The sequence below is a fragment of the Gracilinanus agilis genome, chromosome 5 (genome assembly GCF_016433145.1).
Source record: "Gracilinanus agilis isolate LMUSP501 chromosome 5, AgileGrace, whole genome shotgun sequence".
Taxonomy (NCBI): domain Eukaryota; kingdom Metazoa; phylum Chordata; class Mammalia; order Didelphimorphia; family Didelphidae; genus Gracilinanus; species Gracilinanus agilis.
In genome coordinates, this window is record NC_058134.1 from 117,833,211 (window position 1) to 117,854,928 (window position 21,718).

Sequence of the window (21,718 nt, forward strand, 5' to 3'; positions counted from 1 at the left end):
TCCCTCCCTCCCTTCCTTCCTTCCTTCCTTCCTTCCTTCCTTCCTTCCTTCCTTCCTTCCTTCCTTCCTTCCTTTCCTCCTCCTCTTCCCAAAAAGAGTCACTGAGAGTTGTACATGACTAAAACCAAGGTAGCATTCTAAAATTATTTAACAAGCTATAGGTTACAAAGGGGAATGTCATACTATATATATATAAGTTATCATGGTTTCTGTTGTATATTCAATATCATGGAGAAGAAAATTTTTACCAAGAGAGTTTGTTAGGAATATGTCACACATGCTTTGCATTTGCCAGAATGAGCCTTCAACAGAAAAGAGTAGAGTCCTACCCCCTCCCTTCCCAATAGTATCTTGGCTCTATAATCACTGTATAATCTATATTAAGAAAAATTCATCTATATCCACCATATGGTTGAACAATATGCAAACTCTTATAATGACACCACTTCTGTTTCTTCCTCCTTTTATTCTCAACCAAATGTTCTTCATTCTATTTCCCCAATCAAATTCTTTGATTTCCATATAGATACATGCCTATAGATACATGCCTTTTCAATTAGGTTCTCACTCCTTTTCAATTTGATCTATTCCTTTTGAATAAGAAATATGTAAAAGTATGTTTCTTCAACTGGAGTGGACTGGAAACTTGATAAAGAAAGAATTCCATTGGTTTCCATTTCCAAATTCTCCTCATTTCACTATGGCCAGGTACCCTGCTCACCTCATTTTATTTCTTTAGATAATAGAGACTAAAGATAATCATCCCTGTAATAAACCAGGAATTTATTAAGCATCTACTATGTTCCAGACACTGTGCTAGGTGCTGAGGTTCTTGTTCACAAGAATCTCACACTCTATAATGTGCATGTGTACATGTAAAAGTCCATATTAGCTATGAGGTAGCTTGGTGGCTCGGTGGTTAGAATACTGGTCTTGTTAGTAGAAAATGTGAATCCAGATCTTGAATGATCCTGCTTCATCACTTACTCTCTAGCCACAGTTTCCTCATCTGTAAAGTGGGGATAATAGTAGCATCTACCACATAGGTTTTGTTATAAGGATAGGGAAAGCACTTTGCACACTGTGAAGTCCTATATAAATGTTAGCTGCTATTATGAAAGTATTATTATATATAAAATACCAATGACATAAATACCAAGTAACTTTTTGGTGGAGAGGTACTAGAAGATCTAATCAAAAGAGACCTTGTGGAATATAAGATGATGCACTGTTTGAAATGAGGGAGAACTCATGTTTCCACAGCATTCCTTCAAGTTTCACACACATTGCATTTCGATCCTCATGACCCTGTGAATATGTGTAGTCTTTGAAAAAACTGGGAACCTATTTGCAATTGTTCCCTAATTTGCCAGTTTTGTAAATATGGAATTTGATAACAGGACCTTGGGAGAGGGATTGATAAAAAGTATCATGGTACTTTTTGTCTTGATAGTCATTTAAATATAAATAATTACTGAATAAGTGTAACTGCTTCTACTGATCTCATATTATTTCTAATATACCTACATATATATGTATTAAAAAGAGCAGTTAGTAAGATTTTACTACTTAAGAATAATGGAGGCAGCGAAGAGACTAGTCTGATTTGGCAAAACATCCGAGTTTATCTGTTGACATATGGATTAGTTGATATCAAATATCTCATAAATTTAAATATAAACATGAAGATGTCAAATGAAGCAAATGAAAAAGATTCACATTAAGCCATGCTTTGCCTAATTTTATACAGTATTATAAATATCTGACTTTGAATAGAAAAGAATTAACATTAAGATCCTGAAGACACATTGGAAGAAGAATTAATATTTGATTTGAAAGGTACTCATTTTAAGCTAGAGTCTTCTTATTCAAGATCCCCCAAATTCATGGAATTAATTATTCTTAACATCTTAGTCAAAAATTACTAATACTGAATTTGAATTAATGCAAACTTCGAATTAGTAAATTGCCAAGAGAAAGCACTTTCCCAGTAAAATGAAAGGTCCTTGAGGACAGAGACTGTCACACTTTTACTTTTATATTCTCAGAGCATAACATACTGGCTAGCATAAAGGAGATGACTAAGAAGGGTTGTAAATGGATAGATTTCCTGATTTTCTAGAAAAGGAATACAGAAACATTTTGACCTTAGGCCCAAGTCTATTTACCATACACCTATTATTTTCTACCCCACCCCTTACAAGGTGGTAAATTACATAGATGTGCTTAAAATAAGCAGACTTACAAGGACAATAATCACAGTTTCTACCATATAATAGGGAGATAACCTATCTCCCCCTCAGAAAGTTGGAAACCACTTGTGGCCATCAAGAGCTCCAGCTTCAATTTCAATCACAAGACAAATTACTAGGTGGTGTCCTAGCAAATTCAAGTTTGAAACTGCTGCTCTCGCTTACCAAAAAAAAAAAAAAAAAAAAAAAAAAATCCTAATGTCTTTTGTGGCAGCTGCTACCTATTTCTCTCTATTACTGGTTTGTTTCAGCTTCAAAAGAAGTTTCTTTACTCAAATTGTCAATTAAACAGCAAAGTCCCTGTAGTATAGTAAGCAATAGGCAAGAAAATCACATTTCACTAACATCAACACTAATACAAAAAACATTTTTTTAAAAAGCTCAGACATGGCGAGGAAAATTCATGTAACAATTGTGCCACTAACCAGCTATGTGGCTAAGGCAAATCACTTTCCATCTCCAAAAAACAACTGTCTCATGTCTAAAATGCTTATATGAAGGTTAAGGGCTGGACCAGATGAGCAATGTGGTTACTTGCAGTGTCAAAATATCAGATAACTACTCCCAAGAAAACTTTTATTTGCAGTTATGTATACCTAGGACTCTGACATGACCTCGTTGTATTATTTTTTCCTTTTCAATGTGTTCGATGTATTTCTAAGACTAGAAATTGCAGATAAAGTGTGCTTATCTGCATCACCTGAGAAAATTTCTCAAAGAGAGTATCTCACACCAAAGAGATCACAGGTATAGTCCTATTCCTAGTATATGCCCAGGGTCTTTGAAAAGGGAGAAAATGCATCATTATTAGCTAACTGTATTTAAATTATTATTACTGGAAGTAGTCAAGGGAAAACGAAAACAAATAAAAATATGGAGGCAGAAATTGAAGGAACCTTCAAGATTATGCAAAAAGGAGAACAACAAATTATCCTTAGCAATTTTTTTTAAAGACTGGAAAGGCAGCAAGAGATAAATAATTTTCAAAAATAGGAAATCTAAAGGAATAGTTAGTGACCATGAGAATTTAAATTACTAAAGTCAGGGCCAATTTTCATACCTCCCAAAAAGGTTACTTTGTACTCTATTATAAATTCACATCTGAAAAACAAATTAAGATAGCTCTGGGCCTGATCAGGAGCAGTAAATGCATTTTGGTCACTGTGATTCAGAAGACAAATTAAAGATTCAGAACACATAATGGATGTTCACAAATTAGGTAAATTAAAAGCCTAAAAGAAACATTTACCTTAATGTTTTGCATATGGAAGTTTTCAAAAGCATTAATTCTGATGATAATAGAATAGAAAACAATGAAAAGTCTCATGTAAGTAAATAGTGTATTTGGAAAAATAAGTTTAGGTACAAAACTTGCTTCTACAGTACCTGTTAGTCATGTTCTTTGTCTTAAATATCACTACCACTGGAGTATCTCTATGCCAGACTACTATGAGAAAAGGATTGGAAATAATAATAATAATAATAATAATTAGAGTTAGAATAAAAAACTGATACCCTTAAGTGCTGAGAATGAGGATATGAAAGAACTCTCCTTCAACTTATCTCCTATCAGTATGAGTATTTGCTAAAAGGATTGAAGGGACAATTTTCCATTTTAAAGCAGAGCATATTCTTTGTGGTTCAACAATGAATCACATGGAATGGGATGGAGAAGGTAACTTCTTTTCATCAATGGGGTCATAATCTCATTCCAAACTGACTCCTTCCACTGATTGCTTATAATGTAGGTATACATTGCTTCTTCCTAGGGGGCAAGAGCCAAATATTCTACTTCAAGTTTTATGATGTAGTTGAACTAGAAGCAGTGGGCAGGACTTCATCAGGCCTTTAGGGATGATTCTTCTTTACCCTTCTTTCTCTTTTCCCTCTAAAGCAGGGGTCTGCAACCTTTTTGGCCGTGAGAGCCATAAATGCCACATTTTTTAAAATGTAATTTCTTGAGAGCCATACAATATGTTTAATACTGAATACAAGTAAATATGTGCATTTTATGTAAGAACAACACTTTTAAAGTATAATAAGTCTCAGAACTATTTTTAATAATGTTATTATGTGCTAACCAATGATGAATAAAGTACATTAATGTGACTTCTGGTGCTACATGGTTTTGCTGATTATTAATCAAAAAACAAGACTTAATGGGGCACTATAGTACTGATATAACTGCACACATACATATAAAGCTCCTTTACACTAAGAAAATTGCTGAAATAAAGAGGGAAAAATTCAGGGAAGAATACTTTTTCCTCTCCCTCTCTCAAGTCAGGCAACAGAAGAAGAAAAAGCTGCCGGCCTGCTGGTTAAGCCATTTGGCCACATAAATTAAGTAGGAGATCAGGAGATTACAGAAAATAACATGACCTGTGTGCAGGCATTAGTAAGTAGTGGGGGAGGAGGGTACCTTTTCATGGAAAACTGGCCAGGACACATCACACACATTTCCTGGTACAGTTATTTATCAGTGCTGCCTACTCAATCATTCTGTATCAAATGAAACAACTACTGCGGAGAAATGCTTCTCAGTAATGAAGCATATGTAAAGATGTAATCTGACTATAGTTCCCCTTTAAGAGCAGGTAGAAAAGTTAAAAACAGTAACAATCCCACAAATAGGGAGTGCAGCCCCAATGAATGCACTGAGATAAAGCCATGTAAATCAGAGGCAGAGGGGTAGAGAATATAGACAAAAGTGATCAATTACAGAACCCCAAGATGTCAGTAACAGGTGTGGAAAGAGTAAAAGGAGAGCAGAAGGAGGAACACACAGCACACCTACCAAGCTGAACTAAAGACCAGGATTCGCCTCGTGCAGCAATATCAATGAGGGAACCTTCTATCTTAGAAGATAGTCTCAGTACCAAATGGATCATGCGTAAACTGTTAGTTACTGTGCCGTGGTTGACTTTATGGCTCCTGTAGAAAGAACCAGACATGGCCCTCAAAAGAGCCAGATATGGCTCAAGAGCCATACTTTGTGGACCCCTGCACTAAAGTCACAATGAGGACTGTAGCCTATTGGGACTATTCCAACACTCTGGGTTAGGCTCTGGAACTTTTTTCTTTTAAGTCACTCTGAAAGAATAGTATAACTTATCCTTGATCTCTGCTTCATCCTAGATTTATATCTTTTTTTTTCTCTCCTTTTACCTTTTTTCTCTCCACTGGGAGTTGGGAAAATCTATGTAACTTTGAATTCAGGCAGGTACAACTAGGTCTAGAACAGGATCCACTATAATCTTCAGAGGAATATGCAGAATAAATTGTATAACCTTTATGTTTTAGGACTACTGTCAGGATTCAATTTTTTTAATTCTAGAGGAAACATTATAGATAGACTTGTGTCTATTGTTGAGATAGTACTCATGACATAGATTTTGATAGATTTAGTTTTCCCTAACATCCCAAGCATTTGGTCATTTCCATTAAATCTCTTTCTTTAAGAAAACTCTCCATTTTATAGGATTCAGCTTTGCAAAAAAAATTTTTTTAATCAAGTCCTAACAATTCTAGGAATACAACTCTCCATTCAATTTGGGGAACAAAAGATTTAATAGTCAGTGAGAATTGGTGGATCCCCCTTGTCTAGCAGGCTAGTTAACAGACTGGTGGAGGAAGAGAAAGAAAGGACAAAAGAGCAAAAAGGAAAATAGAAAGCAAATTATCTTGGTAGGGGATAATATATCACCAGCGACTGTTTAGGGTGATAAGGTTCCCATCATCATCTAGTAAAAGATGTTGGCATATAGTAATGACAGCAATAACCTAATCCAATGATTCCCACCAATAGTACATAAAGTAATTGTATTAGCTAAGTTGAGAAACAAAATAGGAGTGAGGGAAATATGGTCATCCAGAGACCTAGTGCCATGTGTTCTAAAAGGATTTAGAATCACAGAAATAAAGAGTTGGAAAGGGACATAAAAGTCAAGCAGTCCCATTTAACAAAGTAACAAAATCTAACATGCAGCCCCTTCTAATAAAACACAAAAACAAGAAATTATCAGATACCAATCTGGTTCTCATTTAACTATTTTCAAGAGCTTAATATATTCATGCTATTGAACAAGTTTTTGTTCACTGGAAAGTCTTTCCTAAGTTGAACTGAAATTGTTTTTGCAATTTATACCCATGGTTCTGGTTTGGATTTGTGAAGTAATATAAAACAAGAATGTTGCTCTCCTACAGTATAATCCTTCAATTTCTGAGGATAGCTACCACATTTTCATTTAGTCTTTGCTTCTTTAATTAAATATATTCAAACTCCCACAATTCCTCATAGTGTGTGTTTCCCGACTCCTCTTATATATCTCCAATTAAAGGGAGTTTAGTTGGTACTTAGCTGGTCCCAATATGAAGTCTATCAATATTCCTCTTAAAATGTGCAATCCATAGATACAATAGTAAAGACACAAAAACTGGTTAACCAAATAGGCTTAATTATCCAAGGATACTTAGGACATGGTTAAAAACTGAATATTCTTTCTACATTGAAGTTACCCTAATTAAGGCAACACAAAATTACTTTAGGGCCTAGTGAGGGTTTTTAAAGGACCAAAAGCACTGAGGAACCAATATATAGGGAGAAGCTGAAGATTCTATGGAAGGCGATTGAGATTGCAATTTGCTAGAGAAGGCAGAAAAGATGGGACCAAAAGTATATGAAGAGGGCTTGACTTTGGCAAGGAGAAGGCAATCTCACACAGGAGGAAAGGAGGAAAGATTCAGACTTGATGTCAGGGAGTTTTGAGGTTAGGAAAGTGGAAGAAGAGGCTGAAAGGCTCTTGTTGAAAGGCCTCCATTTTCTTAGAAACAGGGAAGTGTGAGAGATTTGAGGAGGAAGCCAAGCATTAGTGATGCTTCTGTGATAAGTGACAAAGAGAACAAATTAAAGGAGTGAGGGATGACTGAAACAGGTAATGTGAATTTCTAATGTCCGCTGCAAATGTACATTGGGGTGCAATGTCCACCAGCTCTGTTCACCTGAGTCAGAAGGAAGGAGGAAGCATGTACTAAGATTAGTGCAAAGCTGAGGGTTGATAAAAGATGTAACAGGACAAGGAAAGAAGAGATTTTAGAGCAGACAGCATTGTGCTGAAATAATTAACTACAGGGTTAGATTAGAAAAAGGAAGGAGAATGAACTGAAGCCAAAGCAGGGGGAACTAACAATCTAAGAAAGTTCTGGGCAAGGGAAGAACTGGAGGCTTTTTATAAAGAGTATATGGGTTTAAGAAGTATGAGATAGAGGGTGAGATGGATTGATTGGAAGAATGGAGCAGGTATTTTAAAGGGGGATTTTACCAAGACTCTATTTGGGTCTCTGAGGTTTAAGATGGGCCAAAAGTTTTTGAGAACTACATAGAAACAGGATTAAAAGCCTGAATCTCTAATTCTGATACATTATATGCTTCAAGGCTTATTTCTTTCCTCTCGAATCCCTTTCAGCAAGAATACTAAGCCTCTAAAAACAGGACTTCTTAACTGTTCATATCATGGACTCTTTTGGCATTCTGTTTTACAATACTATTTTTAAATGAATAAAATAAAGTATATAGGACTACAAAAAAAGACTAAAGTTCCACCCCAACCCCATTGAAGTTCATTGGTCCCCTGAAATCTATTCATGGATTCTATTAACTCCAAGTGAAGAACCCTTATTCTATAAGGTAGCTTATTCTATAAGGTGACCATGAAGGAGGCAGGAAGTGACTTTCTGTAGATCCTCATAGTTTGTGCAAGAGTAAGGAAGAGAATTTTTTACGATCTTACTCTGAGTAGGGACAGTACCCAAATTTAAGAACTGGGAATGGTTGTACTGAGCTAGAAAGGGGGAAGAGAATATCCCCATCCATGCTAAACATAACAGCCACATATCCCCATGACCTTATATAACTATGAAAGATAAAAACAAGAAAAGGAATCTTCTATCCACATAACTCTTTAAGAATTCTAGCAAATTAGGCTTAGTGCAACAAGAATAGAGGAAGCTCCACACAGGAACCCCTTATAGATAACTACTTATATGGATGGTAAGTACTCTTCCCAGAAAGTCATTGAACAGGAAAGAGATACTCAAGGTGGAACAAGTCTTCTGGGCAGTGTAACTGAGACAAGAACAAATGCTTGCCATTGTTACACGTGCCAAATAATCTTCAGAAAATCACTGCAGTGTTTTCCTTATTGGCTTTACATTTTTAAAAACCTCCCCTCTTCCTTGTCCTTCTAGAACAAACCAGCAGGTAAAATACACCAGTGACATAGCCAGCATTGGACAGAAGACTCAGAAGGCAGGGTCTTTTTCATGTTCTATGGAATAAAGCTATAATAAAGTTCCACTGGATTCTAGCCAAACTATACTCTGCCAAATTTGTTTGGAATATAAAATGTATAGATGTCAGCAATCCTGTATAGCAATTTCACATATGCTCAAGGATCATTATCACATGCACTTTCATTTTTGGAGTATTTTTGGTCAGAAACTAGAAATCCCCAGGGTTTCTGCAGCTGAATCTCCCAGCTGCCCTTTTCCACCTCCCATCCACCAAATCTGCATGATGTCCCAGAATACACATTGTGCTTTCTCACCCTGTGCCTATGTTCAAACTGTTCTCTTTGCTGGAATTTCTATCTTCTGTTTACCTATTAAATATTTACCCATTCTCTGAATCAAAAATCAAATGCCAAATCCTTCTGAAAACTTTCACTGATCTTTGGGTTGCTAACAACCTTCTCTCAGACCTTAGGTACTTCTAACTCACTAATATACCTCTCATACTATAATTATATAATTATAGTTATTTTTACTGGTGGCATCTTCCTACTTGACTCTATGCTTGTTGGCAGTGAGAGTGCCCTATCTATACTGCTTGCCTCCCCTACTATCTTGCACAAGGCCCTGAACTCAGTTGGCACTTAATACATTGCATTTGTTGCACTATAACTTCTCCCCAAGTAAATGCATCCTCTTTTGAGGCTTTCACTTACATTTTCCATTGCACACTAGAAAATCAACTTACAAAGTCTAATCTTTTAAAAAGATTCTTTATTTTACTCAGCGAAGCAAAATATAGAACATTAAAACCCAGAATACAGATTACAGCTCCCATATGACTAATTAATTCTATTTATATTGAGATTTCCTACATGATGAAGTTTTACAAGGTTTTCTATATCTTTGAAGCAATTTAATTTCTCCAAAAGGCTTCCTCATTGCTTTGATCCTCTCTTTTGTCTTCTCCTTCCATGCTAATGTTTTCTTATTTAGTTGCTTGTGTGACCAAAGAGATGTACAGCTAAATGAATGACAAAGGTAATCTCTGGGGCAGAGATCCTTGGTAAAATATGACTGAATCTTTCCAGGGAGAAAGAGTCGGTGTGGAGGACCAACTACCTGAAAAGAATAAATCCATGGCCACTTTATTTAAAACAGAAAAGCATTTTAGTCCAGATAAATTACTTTAAGGAGCCAAAAGAGCCTCCTTTTACTTAAAAAAAAGTATACTCGGTCATTTCAAAATGTTCATTGAATGGAGATGATTATTCTACAATCCTGAGTTTGTTAGTAGTTTGTTATTAGTAAAATAGCATGAAAATAAATTTAATGTGGTTTTTAGCATGCACTCCTTATGATGAACAAAATACTGTTTGAGAGAAAAATCCAAGTTGTCAGCATAACTTACTCTGTGAAATAATTTTGTAATTATATATTGCTCTTTGCTGATGATGCTTTGCAATGGCCTGTGCCTTGTTTCTGCCATGTTCACATATTATAATTTCAATTCCTTCTTCACACTCATGCACACACCAGAGCTGATAAACAACTACAATCAGAGATGAGTACGCATAAGATGGCTTCCTACACAACGGTTAGGTTCAAGATCTAGCAAGAGAGTTTAATTTTAACAAGTTACTCTCTTCCATAATGAGATGATAGAATTGTAATTTGGCTCTTCTGCTGCAGTCACACCTTAAGGGAGGCAGGCAGCTGGCAAGCACGGATGCTGCCCAGCAGCAAGAAGACTGTGAGCCCCGACAGCGCAGTACCCCTCGCTCTGACACAAACTCACTTTTCAACCCAGTGAGAGTCTGACTTAGTGATCCATGCCAGAACCCTTTTAATTGCGCCTGATCTTAATAAAATATGGTTCTTGTTAATAAATACAGATACTCACCACACTATACTCAGTCTTAATACTATTCAACAATACAAAGATCAATGGCAGTTTTGTAATTTAAAACGCCATCATTCCCGACATCTTTAGCCTCCTGTCTCTCCTCTGCCACCCCTAAGACACACTAGACATCTGTTCGTCAATTGTCTGGTAATAAACATACTTCATAAAGCATATGTAGAGTGACTATTACCCAGAAGAATCCAATGCCTTTCAAAAGTCAGCTGAAACAAATAAACAAAGAGACCACCTAACAAGTTAAAAAAAAAGATGTCAATTAGCCTGCTAAAATTCAAAGCATCTAAGATGTACCATGCTTTCTGCACTTCCCATACTCATCTACAAGTGTAGAATAAGTTCTTGGTTCTGTTCCAACTCAAATGAAGGGAACCCTTCAGAGCTCCAACTTTCTGAGTTTGACCCAAATGCATAGTTATGAGTTGGGCAAGAAAAAAAGAAATAACTGTTCATTCCCTTCAGTTAGAGGGTTAAAGACTAGATTTGTGGGGCAGCTGGGTAGCTCAGTGGATTGAGAGTCAGGCCTAGAGACGGGAGGTCCTAGGTTCAAATCTGGCCTCAAGACAGTTCCCAACTGTGTGACCCTGGGCAAGTCACTTGACCCCCATTGCCTACCCTTACCATTCTTCTGCCTTGGAGCCAATATATAGTATTGACTCCAAGACGGAAGGTAAGGATTTAAAAAAAAAAAAAAAAAGACTAGATTTGTGATATTCCTGACAAAGAGAACTCTTGGGTGAGAAAACTCTATGAATCAATGCAAGTCTAAACCTGCTCTGCAATTTATTTTGTTAGTGATTTATGAAGCCCAAAGGGGTTAGGACTAGTTTTTAGTTGTGTAGCCAGCATTAGAGAATGGACTTGAACTTAGGGCTTCCTGCCTTCAAGGTCATATCACAATCCACTATGCATTGCTACCACCCATTTATGACTAGAATCCTTTTCTCTTTGAGGGCCATACTCCTCACTGGATCCCCTACTTAGATTACTGTCTTTTATTGTTGACAGATAGTCTAGCTTTGTACTTTTTCCCCCACTGTGGTGACGGAATGTGAGCCATTTATAATTTCTTAGTACCTTTTATAATCCTTTTTTTAAAACCCTTACCTTCTGTTTTAGTATCAGTTCTAAGGAGAGTGTGAAAGGGTATGCACATTGAGGTTAAATGACTTATAGAAGGTCACATAGATAATGCCTGAGGGCATACTTGGACCCTGGTCCTCCCAATTTCAGGCCTGGTACTGTAACTACTACTCTATCTAGCTTCCCCTCTTTATGCTCTTTATAACCCAAAGCATGCATTTATGAGATGGCAGGTACAATTCCAAGATGCTGACTTCATTTGCAAATCTAACCTAGTAGACTAACTTGCCTATGAAGTAAAGAAGTTAATAAAGTATTTCAAGAGCCCTCAGTTGCCAGTTATAAATGACCCTAAACTGGAAAATAATTTTTTTTAATCAAAGTGCATTTCATTAGGAGGTAAAAATAGAAAGGAGCTTTCTTACAATGTCTTGCTATTATAAATCATCTTCAGATAAATTGTTTTATTTTATATCACAAAACACTGGGAAATAAAGAACATTGGTACAATATCATTCTCATTTTAAAGATGAGAAAATTAAAGTCCAAAAAGTTTTATTTAGCTGCCCAGGCTCATACAGGCTCCACATTGAAAGTAGGCCTAGTTAGAATCCAGGTCTACTTATTGCCAGGTTGTAAATCTTGGCAAAGGATTTAAACAGAAGAAAAAAAGGAATTCCCCCTCTGTACATATACTTCTAATACCAACCAAAGAGTAATATCTGAATTCCTCTGACAAATGATCCCATTGTGCAGCTCATTATAACAAGTGTCGCTCCGTGTCACCAAGTGGTAGATGTCTCTATGAAATATGCTTCACTCAGTGAAGGTTTATTTACATAGCAGCTATTAATTACTAGTCATTTATGCAATGAGGAAATCTAAATGCAGACCAAATCTGCACGTCAAAGGGGAAAAAATATGTCATACAAGCTTCATCATTACCATATTTCCCTTCCCACCCCTAAATTAAAGGCCCAGGAGGATAAAGTAAATTCCATTAATCAAAATGAACTCATCCATTTCTCCTGAAGGCTTCTGGTGAAAGCTGACAAATGACAAATATCTAGGTAGAAAACAAAGAGAGGGCATAAGTGGTATCATCTTCAGGGTCTGTACTTCTGGAGAAGAGATTATGGAATCCATTTAGGAAGAGCATTGGAGGCCATCTATCTGAAATGGTCTTTGTTCAGGTGGGCTCATAGGCAAGGAAATAGATTAGATGACCTCTTATCACCAAAAGCATTCATTAAGTGTCTAATTATATACAATGCTTCACTAAGCAATGGATAATATAAAGTGAATTGAACAGATATGCTTCCTGCTTTCTACAATTTTACTCTCTAAGAGACAACAATGGACTAGGACAAAGATATTAGTATCGTACATTGGTTATATAAATTAAATAAGGTATTTCTTGCCACCAAGTATAAACAAAAAGGCTACTGTATTTCACAGAGTAATGAAAGAAGAGGGAGAGGGAGAAGTTCTCTTCAAGAGATGAGATCAACAGTTCTAGAATTAATTAGAGGAGCAGGCTTTCTGGAAGAGAAGGGATCCTTAAAGCTACCGGGCTTCTTTAAAAAGTAAGTTCATGACTTTAAAGTGGTGATTTACACATACTACAAATATAATATTTAGAAAACAACTTCAATTGATTACAAAATAATTTTCAGATTGACCAAGTTCAAAAATATTTTTAAGCCATCTGGGTTTTTAGAGGAACCACATACAAATGTTACAGGTAGTAACTAATAGTATTTTATTAGCTCTGTGGTAAAAGAATGTGATGCTGATTAATCATGACTGTTAGTGTCTGGTTGTGCTTTTGATTTAAAATGGCTTTTGGAGGCATGTGAATCCTAGTAAACGTCATCATTCTAACATTTTAAAACAGAAATCTATATTGACTACAGAAATTCATAAACAATTTTGAGAAGTTTATAGTCAACATTTTTGGTTATCAAAAAGGATCAAAGTGGCAGGTGCAAAGTTTAAGCAAAGAAGGCAAAATCTGGGACACTATACCAAACACAAAACAAAGACTCTATTTTAAACAACTCACATCAAAAGTGTGGCCTAACTAGGGGAAAAAAGTTTTGATTTGCTAAAAAATTATGCATAAGGATAGTAACCCTTTTCTGTTTAAATCTTTGTCATGATTATTTATGTTTTGTTTTTTCTTTGAAAATTAGTTTAATAAGTTTTACATTTAATGAGGATAGAGTTTGGCCCACTAGGAAGACATAGGGTACTTTAGGTACTAGACACAAGGAGGTAAACATTTAACAGAATAAGATGAACAGATATAGGAGTTTCATTATATTTTCCTAGTAGGCATGGATTTGCTTTTGTTTTTTTGTTGTTGTAGGTGAAAGAGTAAGAAGAAGAGTAGGATGTTAAGTAGAGAAAAAAAATAAAGCAAGGGAGAAACAGAAACTCTAGGATGCTCTAATAAAGCATCTTAATAAAGTAAAATTATTGAGTATTTCAATGTTTACACTTATGTCTCCAAATGGTCAAATAGATGCTTTAAGTTCAAAGAAAAATTTGCTTAAAATGCCTTAGAAAAACTCAATAGGTAAAGTTTATCAGCTAAAAATTGAATAGGATCACAAACTGTCTCATTTTCCCTTGGCAAGCTCTAAAGGTTGTAACCTATGACAACTTCAGGGAATTCAGGAAAATTGGAACTAACTACTCTTAAGAGAGTATACACATTTACACAGACTCAAGAGAAATGTTAAAGATGAAAGATAGAATACTATATTAAGTGCTAACTTTTTTGATCAGGAAGAAAACCATTATTCTATCAATGCCATTAAGATAAAACTATTTGGTTCCTAATAAAATTTTAAAAAGGAAATCCAATTCCTAAGACTTCAGATGGTCTTTTCCTTGCAACGGAAACATTTAGGCCCTTTTAAGTTCCAAGAACTTTTTTATGACTATCCACTGAGAAACTATAATGTGTATATGAGCAGAAGTTATGTACAGTATGGGCTAATTTGTAGTAGACTTTATATCTATTTATCAAGCAATTAACTTACCTTTCCATGCACATATTACTCTTCTGGATTTCATTAAGCATTATACAGACAATGAGATGAACAATTTAGAGATGTTACAACTAAATTTTTCCCAGTTCTAATTAATAATAAATTATAACTAGATGGGAGAGAGATCAAACAAGCAAGTAAAACCAGTGGGAGACACAATAAACCTTAAAAGTTAGATTAGTAATCTGGAGAAAGGTTACCTGATGACATATCACATTATCCAGAAAAACTTTCTTGCAAAGCAGCATAAACAAGAAAAATAAAACCACTCTTAAGAGGTTTTATGCCCCACAGAGCATGAATATTCTACACAATATATAGAAAGGAGTCATTAGTAATAATGATGCCAAACAGAGCCAGTATTAGATGAAGAGAGGCAGATTTTCCCACGATGAAGCAAGAAACATCACATGATATAATAAGTGCAGTCGACCCAGAAGTGGGGCTGTTTGGGGAAAAGATGAGAAGAAAACTACATACTGGAAGTTTGGGGGCTTACACTATTCCATCCCTTATCTGGAATACTGCTGAAAGGATTCCTCAAGTACTGGTTGGACTTGATGGTCTGAGGACCCTTCCAACTCTCAGATTCTGTGTGTGAACCATTTGTTTTAGAAAAACTCCTTAAAAATGGAAAAAGGCCTTTAGTAGAGCTAGTAGATATTGTTTATGACAATAAACAACAAAAAGTATCTAGTACCTTAAGGTATATAAGTATATGAATTTCATATATGTCTTGGTTAGGTGTGGGGTTAAATTTGGTTTAAGAAATGCCTATAACAGGAGCAGCTAGGCAGTTCAGCGAACAGTCAGGACTAGAGATGGGAGCTCCTGGATTCACATCTGGCCTCAGACACTTCCTAAATGTGTGAACCTTAAGTCACTTAATCCCAATTCCCTAGCCCTTACTGCTTTTCTGCCTTAGAACCAAAGTTCAGTATTGATTCCAGGACAGAAGGTAAGGGCTTAAAAAAAAGAAAAGAAAAAGAAATGCCTATAATAATTAAGGTTCCCCCCCCCTTTTCTTAACAATTAGCAGCACTAGTCTAAAAGAGATCAATGTAATTGGGAAATAGAGGGCAATAAACTAATTACCAAAGCCAGCTGATTTTTACTACCATGATTATTTAAACTAGAGCTGTCTAAGGCTATATAGGTCACCAAAGACAATTGTTATCAGAAGCCCAACATTAATTAGCCCTACATAGCCCTATATAGCTTTTGTCTACTAAGGGCTCAGTTTATCATATGCATATATGTGTGTAGATGTACACAAACACAATATGACTTGTTTAATGATAATATTTATTATAAAAAACTATCTCCTTAAGATTTCAAAAGTTTCTTGACAATTTCCATTTTTTTATTATTTGAAACATGGTTTCTTAAGTGTATTGTTACATTAAAAAATTAATATGGAAAAATTCAGTTTAATGCAAGCTGGTTTTTTTTAGAAAACAATTTTGAGTCAAAATGATTTTGAAAATAACTAGCTGCCTGATTAGATTCAAACAATAATTCTATCCTCTCTGTGTCTAGAGAAGTATCACATCTATAAGGAAAGGGTTTAGGATTTCCTCTGCATTCTATAAAAATCCCTCCATGAACTAGATCACAAATATAAATATTCTAGTTAGAGGGCCCTAGGAAGATCCCTTAGAGTACTTAGATATTAAGTGACTTGGCCAGGTTCACACAACTTTTTTGAATGCAGGTCTTCTTGATGTCAACTTGAAGAAGCTATTCATGACTGCTACAGCTATCAATGCAAATGCCTAAATCTCTAGCAAAATAAGAGTAGTTTGAAGAAATTGGATTTAATAACTCTCTTTAATGTGGAGAGAAGAGGGTTATTAATAATGGTGGTAAGAATATCAAAAGTAATGTTTATAATTTCAAGTAATAACAACTATGCCAGAGTATTATAGTAGTATTTATTAAACTTCTATTAAATTTCTACTCCAAATGCTTAGAAACGGTATCCGAGTGACTCAAAAGAATTAATGAAAAGTTATCCCAAAAGAAGTTAACCAGATTGACTGTATTTGGGTCACTATCTGAAAATGTATAACACCTATATCTTCCAATTCATGAAAGGGAAGATAAATAAAAAATAATATCTTGTATATCTCTATTAATAAATATTTTCAGCCTTAATATTTCTTAAATAGAAAAAGGCTGAAGATAATAATTGTCCTATGTTAAGGATCCAAAATATGTTTTATATTTGAAGACCTGATTTCACGTCACATACTACCAAGTTGTTTGTTTTTTTTTTATCATAAAATGCTGAAATTTTGACTAACATATTGTCATTGGGATTTTTTGGAGGGTGGGGGTGGGAAGACAATCATATTTGTTAGAAGAATTTCTAATTCACAAAGGATTTCCATAGTGTAAATTAAGGATGCATTACATTAATTCAGAAAAGGAAAGAAATTAAATATAAACATTTGGGGAACTTTTCCTCCTCAGACCTGAGAAGACATTAGGATGATTTACTTCTTTCCACTGAGCTGTCTAACTTTGACAGGAAGACTTTAGAGACTATTAGGGATCTTTTTTAAAGTCTTGTGGAATACTGAAAAAATAACACTATTGGCACTCAATACATTGGCATAAATAATAAAAATATGGACCTATGCTTAGCACATCATAGGTTCTATCTTACCTGAGTAATGGATGAAATATGACCGTTATGTTTCGGGCTCCAGGCTTGCAGACAAATTTTGTTCCTCCACCTTCAATTAAGTTGTCATCAGGACCTCCTTTAAAAAAAGTTTTTTTAATTATTTACCTAATTGTAAATTTTAAAATAAGGACTAAAACAAGATCATTTAGCTTGGGATATGCTTTAGTAAGGTGCACTTTCTTTGAAAAATGGATAATAATAAAATATTATTTTTTATCTGTTTTTTTTCATAGCTACCTGAAATGCAAAGTTGCTATAGCTATTCTTAATTTGTCAGCAAGAAGTGTCAACAACAGGTGAACTAAATACTTTGCCCAAATTACAAGCCAAACATATTTCAGAGTTGAGTTTAGAATATATGGACATCAGGATACCAATGAATTACTTAGCCAATAACTTACAGGGAACCTTAAGGCGAATATGATTACGAGAGCATAGGTTTAGAGCTGACATGAAGGCCGTTTGAAGGCCATCAAATACAAACATCTCCTTTTAAATATGAGAAAACTTGAGGAACCAGGAGGATAAGTACTCCAGGGTCCTAAACCTAATCTGAGACTGATTTGAACCAAGTTCTTCCATCCTCCAAGGCAGTACCCTATCCACTTTATTAAGCTGCCACTCAGGAAAAAGAAGCATTATATGACTTTCTAGGGAAGAGCCATAAAAGAAATAGAACAAAGATTTAGGAATTAATAGCTTATAAATCCTGGTTCTGCCTTTGCTACTAACTAGCAAAATATATTGGACAAGTCAATGAATTTCTCTGGGCCTCAGTTATCTTTCCTGTAAAATGAAGAGGATGAGCATTTTGGCATCTAAAAAACATTCTGTCTCTCGTATATTATTTTTATTAACAAACTGCTACTAATTCAAGAATTTGACATTACTTCTTAAAATAGGAGTATCAGGAAAATGTCAAACTGTACATATAAGCCTTAATATAATTATATCACTTTAAATTCTGAAACACAAATATCAACCATTTGCAAGTGTTATTTTAATATTTTTTCATTGATACTAGCCACAATTTAAAAAATATACTTAAAAAAATAAAAATTTTTAAAATTATAATTAGCTGACATTATCTCTTTGAAAGCCAAAGGAGACACATTAGAAACTCTAAGTATACAATTTCAGTCTTAGAAATCAATGCAATAATATCACCATTATTTATCAGAAAGGTATCTCTATAGACATTTGCTAAATTATGTTCCATGTAATTCTAAGTATCTTGAATGGTATAAACATGGATCTCCCACATGAGAGAACATCCTTATGCTAGAAATATTTCCCCCAGACAAAATTAAGTATAAAATTATATAGCAAAATAATCATTACATTTGACAATTTTCTGTATTAAAACTATTTTTCATTGTAAATTTCACCAAATAGTCATATTTCAAATCTCGTATCAGAAATGAAGGCTTCAGAAATATATTTAAGATCCAAATACTTCTGAAGAGAAATTACCTTGGGAAATATGGTTATGAATAGATATTTAACATAACATCTGTATCAACTAATTAGAGTACTATTTTTTTGCTAAGCAGTTGGTATACAAAATTCAATGTACAGTCTTAGATGGCAAGCTGAGAAGCTTTTCTCTCTCAGTTGAAAATATATTTATTTTGAGCCATTAAGTACAAATCAAAGTTAGCCTATATGTGCCTGTTCAATGTTGTATTGAGTCAAATGTATCCAGATCGACAAGGAATCTACTTTTCTGATTTAAAAACAATAAATCCCACCTCTAAAGACCATATGGAATAAATACAGAAAAGAAAAAAAAATTGAGTGATAGGATCTTTTTTTCCAAAAGAAATATATCTACTTTACTAGTCAATCAATCATCTTTCCCTTCCTTTCCATCTTCATTTTTCATTTCCTCTCCTAAGAAACAGGACTATATTTTTTTATCCCATCAGACTCCCATACAGCTTTGAAAAAATATTACAAACTTATTCTGAATGGAAGGAATCCATTACAGAAACAAGCAGAAATAATTATTAACCCTACAAAACCCAAACAAATTAACACAGTAATTTCCTCACTCAATATAAAAACTTTCTTTAGGGTGCAGTTATTGCTCAATAAGCACATTAGAAATTGGCAAATTTTCTCCTAATGAATTCCTGACTATACCATATAAATTTTTCTTTGAGGTCTTTTCTCAAACTACATGGCCTCTTCCTTCCCTCCACTCACCCCATGTGACAAAGTCCTCTCAGATCATTTCTAAGACATCTAAATCCTAGTCTTCCTTCAAGAAGTTTAAAGTCTTCCTCTTACATGTTTAATCTTCACAATCTCCCATCTGTGAATACTTTATCTTTTTTCTAAACTCCTGCTGTATATATTGTCTTATTTCACTTAGCATAGAGAAATTACTACTTTATCTTTCAGTTTCCAAGAGGGTAAAAAGTGAATGAGGGTAATGATTAATGGGAAGAATCAAGTTAAGACTACTTTTAATGAGGAATATGCTAGTAAAAGAGAATAAAAATTAGATAACTTGACATCAGTGTCAGGGATACAGAAACTTGAGCATGTTTGTAGGCTAAGGACAAGGATCCAAGAAAGAAGAGAGAAGAAGCAAGAAGCAAGAGAGAGCGAGAGAGACAAAGACAGATAGACAGACTAACTAAAGGTGATGGGCCTTAGAGTGTGAAGGAAGGCCTTTTTTATTCTGATGCTGGAGGAAAGGGAAGACATTAAGAGAAGGAAAAAATAGAAAATTCATGTCTGATGGTTTCAATATTCTCAATAAAATTGATGAGGTCAGCTGCCAAGAGGAAGGAATAAGGTAGAATCAGGGATTTCAGAAGGCTGGGATAGCTACTGTATATGGTATAATAAAAAGTCAACAAGATGTGACTAAAAGGTTTGCTGAGAAGTGGTCACAGGACAGTTGAGGTTAGAGAGTTTTGCCAAAAGTCAAAATCATATGATTTCCTTCAGAAGCATTTGGTATTTCAGAACTAATGGAAGCATTTGGCAAGTTCCCCTGGATTGAGTTAAGAGATCGAAGGGTGGAAATGAGGGCATGCTATCTAAAATGGCTGAAAGATGAGGGCTCAGTAGGAAAGAGACCAAAGCCAGAATAATGAAGGCATGATGAGGAATGAGAATAAATATGAAAGGATTAAAGGAGTTGTGAAGGAAAAGTGAATTTTAGAGTGTAAAAGACAATTTCAAGTGATGGCCATTGCTCCATTGCTATGTTATGACTATCCACCCAATTGAGTGAATAGCCATTGCCAAAATAGAGTTCTTGAGAGTGAAGGGATTAACAAAAAAACAAACAAACAAAAAAAAAACAACTTGTGAGGGTTACCAATATGGATATTAAAGTCTCTGAGGATGATATAAGGGAAATAAATGTCATGAAAGACTGAATTATGTGCTAGAATATTGGAAAAATATAGAATGAATAAATAAGGTAACGATAATATATATCAGGAAAAAGTGGCATAATTCAGTGGCACAAATTTCTGTATTCAAACTAAAAAACAAGACTTGCCTCTCTTCAGCCTTTCACTAATCTAGGAACATGAAAGTTTTGGTCATAGGCATTTTTAAATAACATGCTAGAGTAGAGAGGGAAAAAGTAGATTTTTCCCTGTCCCTCATTTATTATGTTTATTGCTTAATCTTCTCTGACAGAATGCTTAGGTGATGGACAACTCTAGTGATAGACACCAAAGAAAAATTTGGATGATGATAGATGGTTGAAATGAAGGGAAAATTGACAATAGGGTTATGTGTGAAATACATATAGCAGAAAGATGGGGGGAAACTGCATCCAATTATATTTTCAGTTTTAAAAAATGAGAACATGACAGGATGACTCAAGGGACTCAGAATAGAAACCAAGTTATATCAGATACATCTAAGGTTAGTACAAGCTACTCAGTACATGCATACTAAGATTTTTCTAGGATTACAAGTATATGTGATTATTATATGTGATATTATTGAACAGGAATCAAACCTAGGTCTTCCTAATATCAGGGCAAGATCTCTGTTCACTATTCTATATTTTTAATCAGGGAAAAATATGTCCATAGAGAACCTATTACTGTTCTTTTTGAGGCATTAATGTCTTTTTGAGGAATTAATAGAGACCTATTTAACTAGAGAAAGTAGATAGTTTAAGTTCAGTTTTGAAATAAACACTGCTAACAAATATGGAAATAGAAAAAAAGAAAAATCTTCAGCGAGATGGATATATAAAATGTCGATTAGTTACTATTATGAGTATATGATTACATCAGTAATTATGTATTGTCTCCAAATCTGTTAGCCTAAGAAATATTTAAGATATATTACAGTGATATTTGAAACTAATTTTAATGTTCTGTTGTCCAACACTAAAGTTGCTAAGGAATTTGTAAAATGTTTTATATAAATGTGCAAAGAG

At 34.7% G+C, this 21,718-nt stretch overlaps 1 protein-coding gene across 1 annotated transcript in view; it reads right to left on the reverse strand.

Moving 5' to 3' along the window:
- Nucleotides 1–21,718, reverse strand: part of EXOC4 (exocyst complex component 4) — an 892,087-nt gene that overhangs the window by 476,845 nt on the left and 393,524 nt on the right. Inside the window, exon 10 of the mRNA XM_044679735.1 lies at nt 17,275–17,371. Coding sequence (XP_044535670.1) covers nt 17,275–17,371 — 97 coding nt within the window. The remainder of the gene's footprint in view (nt 1–17,274; nt 17,372–21,718) is intronic.